At 40.7% G+C, this 18,524-nt stretch overlaps 2 protein-coding genes across 2 annotated transcripts; both read left to right on the plus strand.

Annotated features, from left to right (window-relative positions):
* Positions 1–2,817: 2,817 nt before the first annotated feature.
* Positions 2,818–3,033, plus strand: LOC138429707 (small proline-rich protein 2E-like). Its single transcript, XM_069571440.1, has one exon. The coding sequence runs from the start codon at positions 2,818–2,820 to the stop codon at positions 3,031–3,033; it is 216 nt and encodes a 71-aa protein (XP_069427541.1).
* An 11,633-nt stretch (positions 3,034–14,666) lies between these two features.
* LOC138429716 (small proline-rich protein 2E-like) lies at positions 14,667–15,314 on the plus strand. Its single transcript, XM_069571449.1, has one exon. The coding sequence runs from the start codon at positions 14,681–14,683 to the stop codon at positions 14,897–14,899; it is 219 nt and encodes a 72-aa protein (XP_069427550.1). The 5' UTR covers positions 14,667–14,680; the 3' UTR covers positions 14,900–15,314.
* Positions 15,315–18,524: the final 3,210 nt, after the last annotated feature.

The following is an 18,524-nucleotide window of genomic DNA, read 5'->3' on the forward strand; positions in this document are numbered from 1 at the left end:
ATCCCATGGACAGAGGAACCTGGAGGACTATAGTCCATGGGGCCACAAAGAGTTGGACACAGTGACTAAACAACAAAAATCTCTGAAAAGGCAGAAATGAAATATTTTGCCAAGGTTGGAAACCGTACTAGGTCGTTGTTTCCAGAACTTTAGTTATCCTCTAAATGCTCATTATATTCGTCGTAAATACACATCATATGTGTTATGTACTATCAATATCTTTTGCTTTAAATTCACTTTATACTAACTTTTTGAAGTTTTAATTTAATTGAATGTTGGCAATCATATGCATACATAGGCAGGTAAAATGTTCAAATTATATACTACAATAGAGTGAGAAACACAGAGATAAAAATGAGGAAGAAAGAGAGAGATTATGAAGGTTGGCAAATTCACAATCTGCAGAGCCAAAACCCATCAGGCAGAGGTATTAGTTCTTACCTGGAGGACAGCCTTGTTCCATTCAGGCTTTCAATGGATGAAATGAAGACTACCCACTTTATAGAGGGCAGCCTCCTTTACTCAGACCACTGATTTAAGTATTAATCTCATGCAAAACATTTTTAGAGAAACACCCAGAATAATGTTTGATCAAATATCTGGGCACCCTGTGCCAGTCAAGTCAGCCCATATTAACCACCAAATGTGGTGTCCAGCATACTGACAAACTGTGTGAAGAAAGTAGAGCAGGAAATATTTATAAGTTTGTTTGACATATATTCCACTTTGACCAATATGGAAGATCTAAAAAGTGGGTTAAAAGTAGATAAAATTAATATTAATAATTGAGGAGTCATGTATGAATGGCAAGTTGTGTTAATGACTAAACTATTAATAAAGTATTTTAGCATTCATATAAAATTACTTGTTTGAATCACATTGCTTATTAGATTAAATTTTCCAATAATTTCAAAGGGGTACGAAGCCAGAAAATTTGAACTGTTTTCTGAGCTTTCTTCAAAAGTGGAAAAATTTGAAATTTCAGTTGGGAGACATTCTGTAGGAGCAGATAGTATATCATGTTGGGAATTATGAGCAAATAGCTTACTTTCAGTTATAGGCCTTGGGTCTGAAGTGCCAGAACATCTCAATTATGGTAGGTGATGCTAAGCTCTTAGTGAATTCCCTATGGACAGAGTTGAAACAGAATTATAAAGGTCACTGGAACCTGCTTGATGTCCTTTATTCCAAGGAGGAAAACAGTGAACGGAGGATCCTAGAGGTCACCACTTTACTGAACAGATCTAAGTGTTATGATAGGAAGGCTAGTGAGATGATCTGCAACCTGGCCTCAGTCCATTTCAGAAGAAGAAAGGAGACCTAGATTAGCAGGCTGTTGGTCAGGGGGGAAAGCATTATAAGAAGGACTGGAGGTAAAGAGAAAAGTGTCACCAGGTAGCCAGGCACTTTGCAAGCTAGTGTGTACAGCAAAATGGCGACCAGTACAAATGGAGCAAGACAGGCAATTTTATAATTCATGGAAGGTGAAAGATAGAAAAGAGTCATATTCCCCAATTAAGAAAGGGAGCTTTTGAGTACAAATTAGAGAACTCTCCAAATCCTCCCTCTGTCATAAACCCCTGAAACTGAGAACTAAGGCAGGAACTCTGTGAGTCATGAGAACATAATCCAGTCAGGAGAACTTGGAGCAGGACATTTCCTCTTTTCAGAGTCCCTGTCAAGCCAGTTATGGATGGATTTGCATTTTGGTTGGGAAATGACTGGACCAGTTTTGGTAGCTCCACTTCTCCCAGGGTGGGGCAGCAAGCCCCAATAAAAAGGCCCTCTGCTGCACCAGTGCCATCCTCCTGCTACTCAAGTCCTGATAGACTTTGGAGAAACTGGTGAGTCTGATTCTTCAGTTCAACTTTGTTCTTGGGCTCCAGAATATTGAATTTATGCTGGAGGCAGCCAATTTGGTGGGTCCAAAGTTATGATCAAGTGTTTAATGGTACTTATCAGATAGGAGGGTTTCCCTGGTGGCTCAAATGGCAAAGAATCTGCCTGCAATGTGAGAGACCTGGGTTCCATTCCTGGGTCAGGAAGACCCCCTGGAGAAGGGAACAGCAGCCCACTCCAGCATTCTTGCCTGGAGAATTCCATAGACAGAGGAACCTGGCAGGCTACAGTTCATGGGGTCACAAAGAGTCAGACACTACTGAGCGAATTTCACTTTTCACTTTCATTGGATGGGAATTTGGGCACAGTGGTATACTGTATTTATTAAGTTTATGGTACATAGTTTGAATTACCCTATTGAACTGTAAATTGATAGGGAATCTTTGACATGAAAAGGGAAAGAAAAAGTATTTTTTCTGTTTTTGTATCCTCCTGGTATCCCTCTGCTGTAATTTCAGAAGCCTTTATCTTAAAAGATATGAGGTCCTGTGTCCTTCCTGATGACCCTTGGCACTGTACACAAGTTATTATGTTGGGACCTCATGAGAGATAATAAAGATAAGAATTGCTTGTGAGCTTGCCCAGGATTTTAGAACTTGTGATGGCTTTTCCTGAAAATGCTGTTTTCTTGAAAACAAAATAAAATAAAACAAAAAATTGCTTGTGTGTTTTAAACAAAAATATTCTTTAAAACATTGTATGATAAAATGAAGACTTTCTCTGGGTAATGAAACAATTTTCTAAGGAGGGAGTAGCCAGAAATTTGTTAAAAGAAGTTGAAGAGTTTAAAGGGCATTCTTAGAGACTGGAGAGATTCTGTCTGATGGCGTTACACAATTTTTGCCATGTCCCTCCGTAGGAGTTCCTTGTTGTGAACACTGTCATTTAATTTCTTTCAGATTCTAAGACTCCAGAAAGATGTCTTATCAGCAGCAGCAGTGCAAGCAGCCCTGCCAGCCACCTCCAGTAGTGTGCCCCCCCAAGTGCCCTGAGCCCTGCCCACCCAAGTGCCCTGAGCCCTGCCCACCTCCCAAGTGCCCTGAGCCCTGCCCACCTCCAAAGTGCCAGCAAAAATGTCCTCCTGTGCCACCTCCCCAACAATGCCAGCAGAAGTGCCCACCCAAAAGCAAGTAGAAGCATCAGCTTTTATCGGGATCAGGAAAGGATGAGGACAGTTGACTCACCTAGCTTCACAGCTCCACCTTCATCTTCTCTTCAAATCCTATCATGGATACGGAAGAAGCTTCTCCACATTTCAGCCTGCAATACACCTGTGATGACTCCTCACAGCCAGAGATATTTCCTTCCTGAGGCTGCTGCACCACTTCCCCCTGGGAGGGTAACTGCGAAAGCATCACAGCACTTCAGAGGGAAGAGCAACATCTCTCCTCCTGGGCACCATCAAGGGACTCTTTCCCTGTATTCTGTGTCTGTCACCTGGGGACGGGTTTCTATCAGCTGGGCAATTGTTACTTATCCTCTACTTCCTGAGTAAACTACAATTCCTTTGTGTGGTAGTAAAAATGTTTTCTTTCTTTAAAAGCCTGCTTTTAACAGTATCATATCATCATCTTGGTTTGTTTACATCCTACTTTGATGCCAAGTTTTAGGCTCCCACAATCAGTGTTATCTGAATCTTGCCATGCTGTTAACAATCATCTCTATGTAATTTCAATCTATATTATTTTCTTAGTTATTACTTGATTAATTTTATGGTCAAATTCTTTGAACTCCTTAGGTTTATAGTGCCTTTGCTAAAATGTAGGGGAAGTCTTATTTACATTGCAAACTTGTCTGAGGCATAAAAATTAAATGAATTGTTTAGTTTAGCTGGCACAAGCCAGTCACAAAAATGGCGCTTTTTTTGGGTGAGGCAGTTCACCATTGTCTCCCTCATCACCACAAGCACCAGCACCACTACGCTTGCTCCACAGGAAAGTGGCTCAGACACGACTAGTATAGCAAGCAAGAAGATTCTTAGGTTTCATTGCTCTTTCCCATTCTGTTATTCCATTATTCTTCTAACTTGACCTTAGGTTTAATGGGATAGTGCTGATGAAGTGTTTTTTTTGGAAATTAGTGGTATGTTCCACATAAGTATAGCAGTTCTTGGACTTTCTGGTGGTCCAATGGTTAAGAATCATCTGTGCCAATGCAGGGAACACGAATTCATTCCCTGCTCTCGGAAGATTCCACATGCTGGGGGACAAAGCTTGTGTGCTGTTGAGGTCCTTTCATGGACCGGAACGTGGTGGTCCAGAGTCAACGATGAGAAAGTGAAAGAAGGAGAGAGGCTAATGTTTCCTGGGTTATGCAGTCGGCTTTTGCGTTCCAGGAAATCAGCCAGAAATAGAGAGATGGAGAGAAAGAAAGAAAGACATGGGGACCCAAGCTCTGATGGAGCAAAGATGTTTTAATCATCATGGTGTGGGCATATATACTGTAGTTATTCTTAGCAAAGATGAAGATTAAAACTTCAGACTTACAAAACATAGGTGATCCATATTAAAGAGAGAGAGAGTTGTAAACAATCACTTATACCCTTTGGTTCACAAGAAGGAAGAGGGTACTTATCACCATACTGAAAAAGTAATGAAGGAAATGACTGGATCCCTCAGCCCCAGGAGAGGCTTGCTTCTCCTCTTAATTCCTGAATATTTAGGAATTAATAAGGAACAGAGGATTCCCCACAGATCCAAAACAGCACACAGGAAGCCTCCTGTTAAATGCTTCCTGACAGTGTGCCACAACTACTACACCTGCCCACTCTAGCGCCTGTGCTCCTGAACAAGGAAAGCCACTGAAATGAGAAGCCTGTGCACTCCAAAAAGAGTGATCCCTGTTGGCTGGAACTAGAGAAAGCCCGCTTGTTCTAATGAGGACCCAGTACAGCCAAAAAATAAGTGAATAAATACATAGAAATTTTTTAAGAGAATAACTTTATTTTTTAAAATGTTCAGTTCAGTTCAGTTGCTCAGTCGTGTCTGACTCTTTGCAACCCCATGAATTGCAGCACACCAGGCCTCCCTGTCCATCACCAACTCCCGGAGTTCACTCAGATTCACGTCCATCGAGTCCGTGATGCCATCCAGCCATCTCATCCTCTGTCGTCCCCTTCTTCTCCTGCCCCCAATCCCTGCCAGCATCAGAGTCTTTTCCAATGAGCCAGTTCTTGGCATCAGGTGGCCAAAGTCTTGGAGTTTCAGCTTCAACATCAGTCCTTCCAATGAACACCCAGGACTGATCTCCTTTAGGATGGGCTGGTTGGATCTCCTTGCAGTCCAAGGGACCCTCAAGGGTCTTCTCCAACACCACAGTTCAAAAGCATCAGTTCTTCAGTGCTCAGCTTTCTTTATAGTCCAACTCTCACATCCATACATGACCACTGGAAAAACCATAGCCTTGACTAGACGGACCTTTGTTGGCAAAGTAATGTCTCTGCTTTTGAATATACTGTCTAGGTTGGTCATAACTTTTCTTCCAAGGAATAAGCATCTTTTAATTTCATGGCTACTTATTAAAACATGAGTAGTACAGAAGAAAGGGAAACTAAAAGAGTCCTTACCAGGCAAAGGGTTGCCTCCTCTCCATGTAAAGCCCCTGCTCTTCTTTCTCCAACAACACATCAATCTCAGGGTTTCTTGTTTTTTTTGTTTTTTTTTTTCACTTCTGGATTTACTTTGCAGATTGTTTGACCCCACCTTTGAGGAACATTAAGGTTAACAGTATTTGTTTAGATTTACAAAGTCTCTGTTCCTATGCAGTTTGTTTGCCAAGTGCTTAACTTACTAGTGAAGTAATTGTGAAAGCAGATATGTTCTTTAAGCATAGATCTTCTTTTTTTTAACATTTTATTTTGTATTGGCGTATAGTTGATTAATAATATCGTAGTTTCAGGTGGACAGCAGAGTGAATCAGTTATACATATCTACGTATCTATTCTTTATCAAATTCTTATCCCATTAAGGCTGTTACATAATGTTGAGCAGACTTACCCTATGCACTGTGCCCTTAGGGGTTGTCTATTTTAAATATAGCAGTTTGTACATGTCAGTCTCAAACTCCTAATTTTGCCTGGGCCCTACCCAACCCATCTGGTAACCATAAGTTCATTATCTAAGTCTGTGAGTCTGTTTCTGTTTTGTTCATATGTTCATTTGTATAATTTATTTTTAGATTCCACATATACAGTGATATCATTCAATATTTCTCTTTCTCTGTCTGACTTCCTTCACACAGTGTTACAGGCTCTATGTCCATCCATGCTTCAAATGGTGTTACTTCATTCTTTTTGACGAATTAGTAATATTCCACTGCAATTTTGTACATCAATTTCTTTACTCATTCCTGTTGATAGACATTTAAGTTGCTCCTGTGTCCTGGTTTTTTTAAATACTGCTGCAATGAAGACTGTGTTGTATGTATCTTTTTGAATTATGGTTTTCTCTGGGTACATGCCCAGGAGTGGGATTGCTGGGTCATAAGGTAGTTCTATATTGAGATGTTTCCCTTTCCTGTGCAAAAACTTTTAAGTTTTATTAGATAAAATTTATTTTTGTTTCTTATTTTCTTTATTCTAAGAGGTGGATGACAAAAAGATCTTGCTGTGGTTTATTCTGACTTATATTCTTGTTACATATTCAATACCTTTGAGAGGCTGCAAGGCGATCTCAGACTGTCTCCTTTGTGTTTCCTGCTCCTGGAACTTCAAAGACCTTTGGCAGTCTGCTGATCTTGGCATGCCACCTTGTTTGCTAAGTCATCTCATAGTTTTTTTCATACAATTCAAACTTAGACCATGCTATTTGAACACTGGCCAAATGGATTTCAATTTCCATAGGCCAGAAGCTTTGTAAGTTCCAAATATTAGGGCACTTCATTTGGATTGTTCAGTTCAGTAAGTTCAGTTGCTCAGTCATGTCTGATTCTTTGTGACCCCAAGGCCTGCAGCACACTAGGCTTCCTTGTCCATCATGAACTCCCAGAACTTGCTCAAACTCATGCCCATGGAGTCGGTGATGCCATCCAACCAGCTTATCCTCTGTTGCCCCCTTCTCCTCCTGCCTTCAATCTTTCCTAGCATCAGGGTTGTTTTTTTTTTTTTCCAATGAGTCATTTCTTCACATCAGGTGGCCAAAATATTGGAACTTCAGCTTCAGCATCAGTCCTTCCAATGAATATTCAAAATTGATTTCCTGTGGAATTGACTGGTATGATCTTATAGTCCAAGGGACTCTTAAGAGTCTTCTCTAGTACCACAATTTAAAAGCATCAATTCTTCAGTGCTCAGCTTTCTTTATGGTCCAACTCTCACATCCATACATGACTACTGGAAAAACCATAGCTTTGACTTGATGGACCTTTGTCAGTAAAATAATGTCTATGCTTTTTAATATACTGTCTAGGTTGGTCATAGCTTTTCTTCCAAGGAGCAAGCGTCTTTTAATTTCATGGCTGCACTCACCATCTGCAGTGATTTTGGAGACCAAGAAAATAAAATCTGACACTGTTTCAATTGTTTCCCCATCTATTTGCCATGAAGCAATGGGACCAGATGCCATGATCTTCATTTTTCTGAATGTTGAGTTTTAAGCCAGCTTTTTCACTCTCCTCTTTCACTTTCATCAGGAGGCTTTTTAGTTCCTTTTAGCTTTCTACCATAAGGGTGGTGTCATCTGCATATCTGAGGTTACTGATATTTCTCCCGGCAATTTTGATTCTAGCTTGTGCTTCTTTCAGCCAGACATTTTGCATTATGTACTGTGCATAGAAGTTAAATAACCAGGATGAAATTTACAACCTTGACATACACCTTTTCCAATTTGAAACTAGTCTGTTGTTCCATGTCCAGTTCTAACTGTTGCTTTCTGACCTGCATACAGATGTCTCAGGAGTCAGATAAGGTGGTCTGATATTCCCATCTCTTGAAGAATTTTCCAGTTTGTTGTGATCCACAGTCAAAGGCTTTGGCATAGTCAATAAAGCAGAAGTAGATGATTTTCTGGAACTCTCCTGCTTTTTCTATGATCCAACAGATGTCAGCAGTTTGGTCTCTGGTTCCTCTGAATATTCTAAATCAATTTTGAACATCTGGAAGTTTTCAGTTTACTTACTGTTGAAGTCTTGCTTGGAGAATTTTGAGCATTACTTTGCTAGCATGTAAGCTAAGTGCAACAGTAAGGTAGTTTGAACATTTTTTGGCATTGCCTTTCTTTGGGATTGGAAGTAAAACTGACCTTTTCCAATGACTGTTATCTAAGGCTGAATTCAAAGTTGTACAGGAGTCTATAATATTTGCTGAATGCAGCAGCATTCTTCAGTTCTGAGTACCCACATGTGTTCTTTGCTCCAGGAGAAATATTTGGTTCAGTATCTGAGATGGATTGTGCCTCTACCCATTTGGCAAAATTTAGTTTAACAGTGAGCTAGTCCTCTGTATGAATGGCAATAGACAGACAGGGAGTACTTGCTAGACTGGTATTTCTCTTGCAAATCTGGATAAGCACAATGGCTGAACCTAACGTCCCTTCCAAACATGGAAAGTTTAGGTTTAAATCTGTGACAAATGGAGGGAAGGAGAAAGAGTAGCTGAGGACAAAAAAATAAATAAATGCATTATGCAAACAGGGAAATCAACGTTACCTTGAGAGAGACTCAGAGCAAAAGAATAAAACTGTCTCTTAGCACAATTATACAAACTGCCAGAGAGAGTGAAGTCATATATTGGCCTGGCTGAGACCACTCCTGCTTTTGTAAACTTATAAGGCCAGATAGAACTTTTTAAACAAGGAATCCTCTGGAAGACATTGTGATTGTACAATATGATGATGAACTGTACCAAATGTTATTGACTGAGCAGAACTGTAGTAATGTGTCAATAGCTTTTGAGTTTTGTTTTCCAGAATACATCTATTACAAAATATATTATTTGGATGTGTCAGGGAAGCTTGTAATTTCCTCGGTTCTGTCTCACTGCAGCAAAAATGTGAAGTGATGGGCAAAGCAGTGTTCAGTTAAGTCTCTCAGTCATGTCCAACTCTTTGCAACCCCATGAACTGCAGGACGCCAGGCTCCCCTGTCCATCACCAACTCCCAGAGTCTACCCAAACCCGTGTCCATTGAGTCTGTGATGCCATCCAACCATCTCATCCTCTGTCATCCCCTTCTCCTCCTGCCCTCAATCTTTTCCAGCATCAAGGTCTTTTCAGATGAGCCAGTTCTTTGCATCAGGTGGCCAAAGTATTGGAGCTTCAGCTTCAACATCAGTCCTTCCAATGAACACTCAGGACTGATCTCCTTTAGGATGGACTGATTGGATCTCCTTGCAGTCCAAGGGACTCTCAAGAGTCTTCTCCAACACCACAGTTCAAAACCATCAGTTCTTCAGCACTCAGCTTTCTTTATAGTCCAACTCTCACATCCATATATGACCACTGGAAAAACCATAGCCTTGACTAGAGGGACCTTTGTTGGCAAAGTAATGTCTCTGCTTTTGAATATGCTGTCTAGGTTGGTCATAACTTTTCCTACAAGGAGTAAGTGTCTTTTACTTTCAAGGCTACAATCATCATCTGCAGTGATTTGGGAGCCCCCGTTATCAAGCCAGCCACTATTTCCTTCATTTCCCCCTATATTTGCCATGAAGTGATGGGACCAGATGCCATGATCTTAGTTTTCTGAATGTTGAGTTTTAAGCCAACTTTTTCACTCTCCTCTTTCACTTTCATCAAGAGGCTCTTTAGTTCTTCTTCACTTTCTGCCATAAGGGTGGTGTCATCTGCATATCTGAGGTTATTGATATTTCTTCCAGCAATCTTGATTCCAGCTTGTGCTTCCTCCAGCCCAGAGTTTCTCATGATGTACTCTGCATATATGTTAAATAAGCAGTTACAGCTCAGTTTTATTTGGCAAGCAAAGGAAAATATATCCTCCAGGTGTGAGGGCTGGCCAACCCAAAAGATGCAAAGAGAAGAGAGCCCTCCAGCTCAATTTTGGCTCCTCTTTTTATATGTTTTTTCTCCTCCCCCTGAGCCTGCCCTACCTAAATTGGGCTAGCCAGGAGGGCTGTTTTACCTGAGGTTCTCACTCTGGTCCACGGACCTTCCTTTGTTCTATTTTCATGGGCTTTTCCCTTCTTTGTTTTTTAGCCGCTGCCATTCTGGACTTCTTCTTCCTATTCTAACTAGCTAACAGATGGAGTCTAGGAAACACTCCCTACAGGGCTACATGATAATGTGGCATATGAATCCACATTATTCATGTGATGTATCAATATGTAACTGTAAAACTTGAAGACTGAATGGAGGAAAAATCTTGAGTTATAATGGACAAAAGGCAGCAGTAGGTTGCCTGATGAAATGTAGGGTACAATTATCACCTTTTTTCTTTGCTATAGATGGAAAACCAATAAACAGAATAGATAAGAGCATGTGTTTTTGATGGGATTAAAGCAGTAGGCATATCATGGTGGATCAGGTTACCCTGAGGATCAGCCCCACCTTGAGATGAGAGAGGCTATGAAAGTCCTTATGGCATACTCAGGGGAAATTACATCAAAGTGTGACTACTACTGTCTCATCCTACTATATGGGTCCCCATTATTGAGTACAAAACAGGTATTCTGACTGCACTCAGGTACTTAAGTACACAGGGGCAACTGTAATAGTTTACGGAAACATTTGGTGATGACACTGCTTGTGGACACTAATCCTGAAGGTGCTGTAGTGATGGCTCTGTTCCTGGATGGTCATGGTCAGTGGTAATCTTGGCCGAAAGCTGTTCCTTACTGACAGGGGCAGTGACAGTTCAGGGAACCTAACCTGTTTAACCGTTGTGATGATGGGTTGATTCAGTAATCCTTTATTTGCTGGAGCATAGCTGGTGAGTCTGTCACAGTATCCCGTATCTCCACTTCCTCTTCCTCCTCATTCTCCTGTTCTTCCTCCTTTTCCATTTATCAAACCACATTCTTGAAAAGCATCCTGATAATTTGGCCAAGACAAGGAAGGAAGATCTACCAATATTACTTTAGATGTTTAATTGGCAACCATTATTCAGCCCTCCTGACCACAGGAAGAATTTGAAAAGATGTGAAAGGACTAGTCAGTAAATGTATAGACAACATGTCAGTGTACCAATGCTGGAGAGTTAAGAGGTATACACTGGGGAGCAAAGTGTAATACAGTAAGCTGAGGTGTCTGGACAACTGAAGGAGAAGACAGAGAATAAACATTAACATAATTTTTAAATTATTGTCTTTTAGAAGCCTAAAACATCTTGGGTAAGAGTAGAAGAAAGCAAATGTATCAGATCAGCCCTAAGTTCATAATTACCATAGACTTCAGACCTTTAGTGCTCTGATTCTCTCTCCCCTCACAAACCTGCTTTCAATCATTTGTATGTGATGGTGTGAGTCTTACACAGTATCTTACATTTATTATTGTTTCACACAATTTGAACCTCAAATTTAATTGGAATACAAAGATTTATTTCCTGATAAAGAATTTTAAGCACTTCATAGCAGTCTAAGGAAGCATAGGGGTGAGGAATAGGAGGGACATCCTGAGTTCATCAAAAATGTGTTTCTGCATTCTACAGTAACATAAACCCAACATTATAACTTATTTCTAAACTAGACAGGAACCCTCAAAAGCCAAGGCCCACCATAAAAAGCCTGAGTGCCCAAGGGGACAGCGCAGAAAAGAGGACTGTTCAGCTCCGGGAAAGAACAGGGGTCAGTAGAAACATCATTGAATGCTAAATCTATGAAAGGCAGAAACAAAATCTTTGGTCAGGGTTGGAAAACATACTAGGACATTGTTGATAGAACGTTAGTTATTCTCTAAAGGCTCATTATATTTGTCAAAATTACAGATCACATGTATCATGTAACATTAATAGGTTTACTTTAACTTCAATTTATACTAACATTTTTATTTCTAGTTTAATTGGCTACAGAAAATCATGTACGTGAAATTGCAGATGAAATTGTGTATTACAATGCATATATTATATATATATTTTATAAAGAAAGAGTGAGAGACACACAGAGAGACAGAGAAAAAGAGAAATAACTAAAGTTGGAAAATTCAAACTCTACCGAGCCAAAACCCTGCTGAAGGCCAACAGGCAGGGGAATTATCTCTTACCAGGAGAGGGTGAGTCTTGTTCTATTCAGGTCTTCAATGCACTGATGAGAACTACCCACCTTATAGAAGGCAACCTTTTTTATTCAGTCTACTAATTTAAACATTGCATGTGCCTGCTAAGTCACTTCAGTTGTGTCCAACTCTGTGCAACCCTGTGGACGGTAGCCTGCCAGGCTCCTCTTACCTTATCCACAAACAGCCTTAGAGAAACACACAGGATAGTGTTTAAGCAAATATCTGGGCACCCTGTGCCAGTCAAATTCACTCATAAATGAACTATCAAACCTTCCAGCACACTGACAAATTTCATAAAGAAAGCAGAGCAGGAAATAGGATCATTTGATTTATATTCCACTGTGACTGATATGGAAAATCTTTTAACATTTTAAAATAGATTTTTAAATGAATTGAAAGTATAATAAAATCATTATTAATGATTAAGATGTTATGCATGAATGGCAATTAACTATACTGAATGAATTATTAATACAGTGATTTGAAATGGCAACCCACTCCAGTACTCTTGCCTGGAGAATCCCAGGGACAGAGGAGCCTGATGGGCTGCCGTCTATGGGGTCGCACAGAGTCGAACACGACTGAAGTGACTTAGCAGCAGCAGTAGCAACTTTCGTACATAATTAGATGTTTGAATGGCATTGCTTTCTAGATTAGGTTTTCCAATCATTTCAAAGGGGCAGGAAGCCAGAAATTCTGAACAATTCTCTAAGCTTTGTTCAAAAGTGGAAGAAATACAGAGGGGCCACTTGGGAGAAATTATGCAGGAGTAGATGGTATGTCAAGTTGGGGAGTTAGGAGCAAAAAGCTTTGTTTTCAGTTGTAGGTCTAGGGTCTAAACTGCTGGAACATCTGAATTATTTTATCGGTGATGTTACACTCATATTGAATTCTCTGTGATCCAAGGTAAAATAGATTTATAAAGGTCAGAGGGATTTGCTTGATGTCCTGCTTTTTATGGAGTGTGGCAGTGAAAGGAAGATTCTAGAGGTCACCATTTCACTGAACACATCTAAGTATCATGATGGGAAGGCTACCGAGCTGGAAAACTCAAACTCTACTGAGCCAAAATCCTGCTGAAGGCCAACAGGCAGGGGAATTATCTTTTACCAGGAGAGGATGAGTCTTCCTCTATTCAGGTCTTCAATGCATTATAATTATTCCAAAATTTGTTTACTGTTTGAAAGAACCAAGCAATATTTTCAGTTGTTACTTTGATTTTATGAAAATAGCATCTTTAAGAAAACCCATCATAAGTTCTGAAATTCTGTGTAAGCTCACAAGCAATTCCCATCATCATTATCTCTCATGAAGTCTGAACAGGACAAGAAGAAAGGAGACTTAGATTAGCAGGCCGTGGATCAAGGGGGAAATCATTATAAGAAGAACTTGAGGTAGAGAGAAAGCTGTCACCAGGGAGCCAGGCCCTTTTCAACTCAGTATGTACTGTAAAATGGCAACCAGTTCAAGTGGAACAAGATAGGAAGTTTTATAACTCAAGGAAGGTGAAAGATAGAAAAGAGCCATCTTCCTCAAACAAGAAGGGGAGCCTTTGACTACAAGTTAGAGAACCTGCCAAATCCTCCCACTGCTGAAAATCCCTGAGAGCTAAGGCAGAGACTCTCTGAGTCATGAGAACATAATCCAGTGAGGAGATCCTGGAGCAGGATGTTTCCTCTTTTCAGAGTCCCTGTCAAGCCACTTATGGATGGATTTGCATTTTGCTTGGGAAATGACTGAACCAGGCCAGTTGTGGCAGCTCCACTTCCCCTGGGAGGGGCAGTAAGGCCCAATAAAAAGGCCCTCTGCTGCACCACAACCATCCTCCTGCTACTCAAGTCCCGATTGATTTTGGAGAAACTGGTGAGTCTGATCCTTCGGTTCTACTTTGTTCTGGGGCTCCCAATGTTGAATTTATGCTGGAGAGAGCAAATATGCTGTGTCCAAAGTTATGATCGTATTTAATGCTACTTTGTTGATGGTTGATAGGAACTTGAAATTTCTGCCCAATGATATACTGTATTTATTAAGTTTCTGGTACAGAGTTTGAATTCTCTTATTTAAAAATAAAATAAATATGAAGTTTTTGACATGAAGAGGTAAGGACAAAAGTACTTTTCCGTTTTCTGTAGTTTTTGGTATCCCTTCACTCTGGTACAGAAGCATTTATCTTAGAAGGTGTAGAGCCCTTGTATCCTTCCCGGTGAATCTTTGCTCTGTACACAAGTCATCCTGTTCAGACTTCATGAGAGATAATGATGATGGAAATTGCTTGTGAGCTTACACAGAATTTCAGAACTTATGATGGATTTTCTTAAAGATGCTATTTTTATAAAATCAAAGTAACAACTGAAAATATTGCTTGATTCTTTCAAACAAAAAACAAATTTTGGAATAATTGTATGAGAGAAGGTTTTCTTCTGACTAATTAAATACTCTCTTGATGATGGAGGGAGAAGTCATAAATTTGTGAAAAAGAGTAGAAGAAATTAAGCATGTTAGAGACTACACAGATTCTATCTGATGGTGTTATATAAGCTCAGACTTTTCTCCCTGTAGCAGTTCTTTCATGTGAACACTGTCATTTAATTTCTTTCAGATTCTAAGACTCCAGAAAGATGTCTTATCAGCAGCAGCAGTGCAAGCAGCCCTGCCAGCCACCTCCAGTAGTGTGCCCCCCCAAGTGCCCTGAGCCCTGCCCACCTCCAAAGTGCCCTGAGTCATGCCCACCTCCAAAGTGCCCTGAGCCATGCCCACCTCCAAAGTGTCAGCAAAAATGCCCTCCTGTGCCACCTCCCCAACAATGCCAGCAGAAGTGCCCACCCAAAAGCAAGTAGAAGCATCAGCTTTTATCTGGTCAGGAAAGGATGAGGACAACTGACTCACCCAGCTCCACAGCTCCACCTTCATCTTCTCTTCAAAGCGGGTCATGGATACAGAAGAAGCTTCTCCATCCTTCAGCCTGCAGTATGTCTGTGGTGATTCCTGACAGCCAGAGGCATCCTTCCTGAGACTGCTGTTCTGCTCTCCTCTGGGAGGACAGCTGAGAAAGCATCCCAGAGCTTCAGATGGAAGAGCAGTCGCTTTTCTCCTGGGCACCATCAGAGGATTCTCTCCCTCTCTTGGGTCTGTCTGTCACCTGGGCAGGGGTTTCTACCAGCTGGTCAACTGTTGCTTATCCTCCTCTTCATGAATAAACTACAGTTCCTTTCTGTGATGGCAAAAACGTTTTCTTTCTTTAAAAATGCTTTTAGTAATACCATATCATCATCTTGTTTTCTTTCTATCCTTTCATGCCAAGGTTCAAACTCTCCCAATCAGCATTGTCTAAATTTTGAGTCTTATCAAAACTTTTGCTTAATTATCACTTGATGGTTTGAGGAACAAGATATTTGCCTCTCCAGGTTTTCAGTCCCTTTAGTAAAATGTAGGGAAAAGTGTATTTTCATTTCAACCTTCTGAGGAATAAATATTCAATGAATGTGTCTAATTTAGTTGGCACATGCCAGAGTCATATTTAGCTCTTGGAAGAAAGCAGGTCATCATTGTCACCATCATCACCACCATCACCACCACCCCTGTTCTCCTCACCACCATATTTGCAGTTGACTCATTTAGCTCCACAGCTCCACCTTCGTCTTCTCTTCAAAGCGGGTCATGGATACAGAAGAAGCTTCTCCATCCTTCACCCTGCAATATGCCTGTGGAGACTCTTGACAGCCAGAGGTTTCCTTCCTGAGGCTGCTACACCACTTGCCTCTGGGAAGACAGCTGAGAAAACACAGTGCTTCAGAGAGAAGAGCAGCAGCTCTCCTCCTGGGCACCATCAGAAGATTCTCTCCATCTTCTGTGTCTGTCTGTCACCTGGGCAGGGGTTTCTACCAACTAGACAATTGTTCCTTGTTCTCCACTTCCTGAATAAACTATAATTCTCTTTTGTGATGGCAAAAATGTTTTCTTTCTATTAATAGCACTTATTGCAATAGCATCTTGTGTTTGGGTTTATCACTATCCTTCTTTGATCCTGAAGTTCCAGCTCCCACAATCAGTGTTGTCTGAATTGTGAGTAATATCAGAGATCCTTTCTGAGTTTCCCTGATGGGTCAGTGGTAAAGAATCAGCCTGCCAATGCAGGAGACATGAGTTCGATCCCTGGTCCGGGAAGATCCCACGTTCTGTGGAACAACTAAGCCCATGTGATACAACTATTGAGTCTGTGCTCTAGGGCCCAGAGTCCACAACTACTGGTGCACAAGCTGCAGCTACTGAAGTCCAAGCACCCTAGAGCCTGTGCTCCACAGCAAGAGAAGTCAGTTCCGTGTAAAGTCCGCACACCGCAACAAGCAGCAGCCCCGACTCATCGCAACTAGAGAAAACCCCGTGTAGCAGTGAAGACCCAGAGTTGCCAAAATACATTAATAAACAAATACACTGTTTAAAAAACAAAGAAAGCTCTTTTAAAAAAGATTCAGTTCAGTTCAGTTCAGTCACTCAGTCGTGTCCAACTCTTTGCGACTCCATGAACTGCAGCACGCTAGGCCTCCCTGTCCATCACCAACTCCCGGAGTTCACTCAGACTCACGTCCGTCGAGTCAGTGATGCTATCCAGTCATCTCATCCTCTGTCGTCCCCTTCTCCTCCTGCCCCCAATCCCTCCCAACATCAATCTTTTCCAGTGAGTCAACTCTTCACATGAGGTGGCCAAAGTACTGGAGTTTCACCTTTAGCATCATTCCTTACAAAGAAATCCCAGGGCTGCTCTCCTTCAGAATGGACTGGTTGGATCTCCCTGCAGTCCAAGGGATTCTCAAGAGTCTTCTCCAACATCACAGTTCAAAAGCATCAATTTTTCGGCGCTCAGCCTTCTTCACAGTCCAACTCTCACATCCATACATGACTACTGGAAAAACCATAGCCTTGTCTAGATGGACTTTAGTCGACAAACTAATGTCTCTGCTTTTGAATATGCTATCTAGGTTGGTCATAACTTTTCTTCCAAGGAGTAAGTGTCTTTTAATTTCATGGCTGCAGTCACCATCTGCAGTGATTTTGGAGCCCCCCAAAATAAAGTCAGCCACTGGTTCCACTGTTTCCTCATCTATTTCCCATGAAGCGATGATTATTTCTATATAATTTAAAATCCATGATAATTATTGCTTGACTAATTCGAGTAAAAAATTATTTAACTCCTCAGAATTAAAGTCCCTTTACTGAAATGGGTAAAATAGTGTTACACTGCAAAATATCTGAGGCATAAAAATTACATGATTGTGTGTAATTTAATTTGCACATGATGGGGCACAGCAATGGCACTGGGAAGACAGCAGATCACCATTGTCTCCATCATCACCACCATCACCATCATCGCCTCGCCACCATGCTTGCTCCAGCAGGGAGGTGACCCAGACATAACTAGCACAGCAACCAAGAAGATTCATGAACGTTGTATCTCTCTCCATCTGTTTGTGTCCTGTTTGATTTCTTTCATCAGTGTCTTATAGTTTCCTGAGTATAGATCTTTTACCTCAGTAGGTAGCTTTAGCCCTTGGTATTTTATTATTTTTGTTGCAGTGATAAATGGATTTCCTTAGTTACTCTTTCTAATCTTTCATAGCTAGTATATAGGAATGCAAGGGATTTCTGTGCATTAATTTTGTGTTCTGCAACTTTACCAGATTCATTGATTAGCCCTAGTAGTCTTCTTGTAACCTCTTTACAATTTCCTATGTACAGTATCATGTCATCTGCAAACAGTGACAGTTTTACTTCTTCTTTTCCAGTTTAGATATTTTTTAAATTTATTTTTCTACTCTGATCACTATGGCTAGGACTTCCAAAACTATGTTGAATAATAGTGGTGAGAGTGGACATCCCTGTCTTGTTACTGATCTTAGAGGAAGTGCTCTCAGTTTTTCACTATTGAAAATTATATTTGCTTTGAGTTTGTCGTATGTGACCTTTCCCTGTTGAGGAAGGTTCCCTCTACCTACCCACTTTCTGGAGAATTTTTAATCATGAATCGTTGTTGAATTTTGTCAAAAGCTTTTTCTGCATCTATTGAGATGATCATATGGTTTTTATTCTTCAGTTTTTTGATGTGCTGTATCATACTGATTGATTAGGAGATAGCAAAACATCCTTGAGATAAATTTCACTTGATCATGGTGTGTGTTCCTTTTACTGTATTGTTGGCTTCTGTCTGCTAGCATTTTGTTGAGGAGTTTTGTGTCCATGTATATCAGTGATATTGACCTCTATTTTTCTCTTTTTGGGGTCTTTCATGTTCCCATACTAGTTTTTATATCAGGGTGTTCTTGGTCTCATATAAAGAGTTGGGGAGTGTTCCTCTCTCTGCAATTTTTGGAAAAGCTTGTGAAGGATAGGTGTTAGCTCTCCTCTAAATGTTTGATAGAACTTGCCTGTGAGGCCATCTGGTCCTGGACGTTTGTTTGTTGGAAGTTT

The sequence above is a fragment of the Ovis canadensis genome, chromosome 1, assembly GCF_042477335.2.
Source record: "Ovis canadensis isolate MfBH-ARS-UI-01 breed Bighorn chromosome 1, ARS-UI_OviCan_v2, whole genome shotgun sequence".
Lineage (NCBI taxonomy): Eukaryota > Metazoa > Chordata > Mammalia > Artiodactyla > Bovidae > Ovis > Ovis canadensis.

What these genes read in the sequence shown, in the direction of transcription:
- LOC138429707 (XM_069571440.1), top strand. Translation starts at nt 2,818, where the DNA reads ATGTCTTATCAGCAGCAGCAGTGCAAGCAGCCCTGCCAGCCACCTCCA.
- LOC138429716 (XM_069571449.1), top strand. Translation starts at nt 14,681, where the DNA reads ATGTCTTATCAGCAGCAGCAGTGCAAGCAGCCCTGCCAGCCACCTCCA.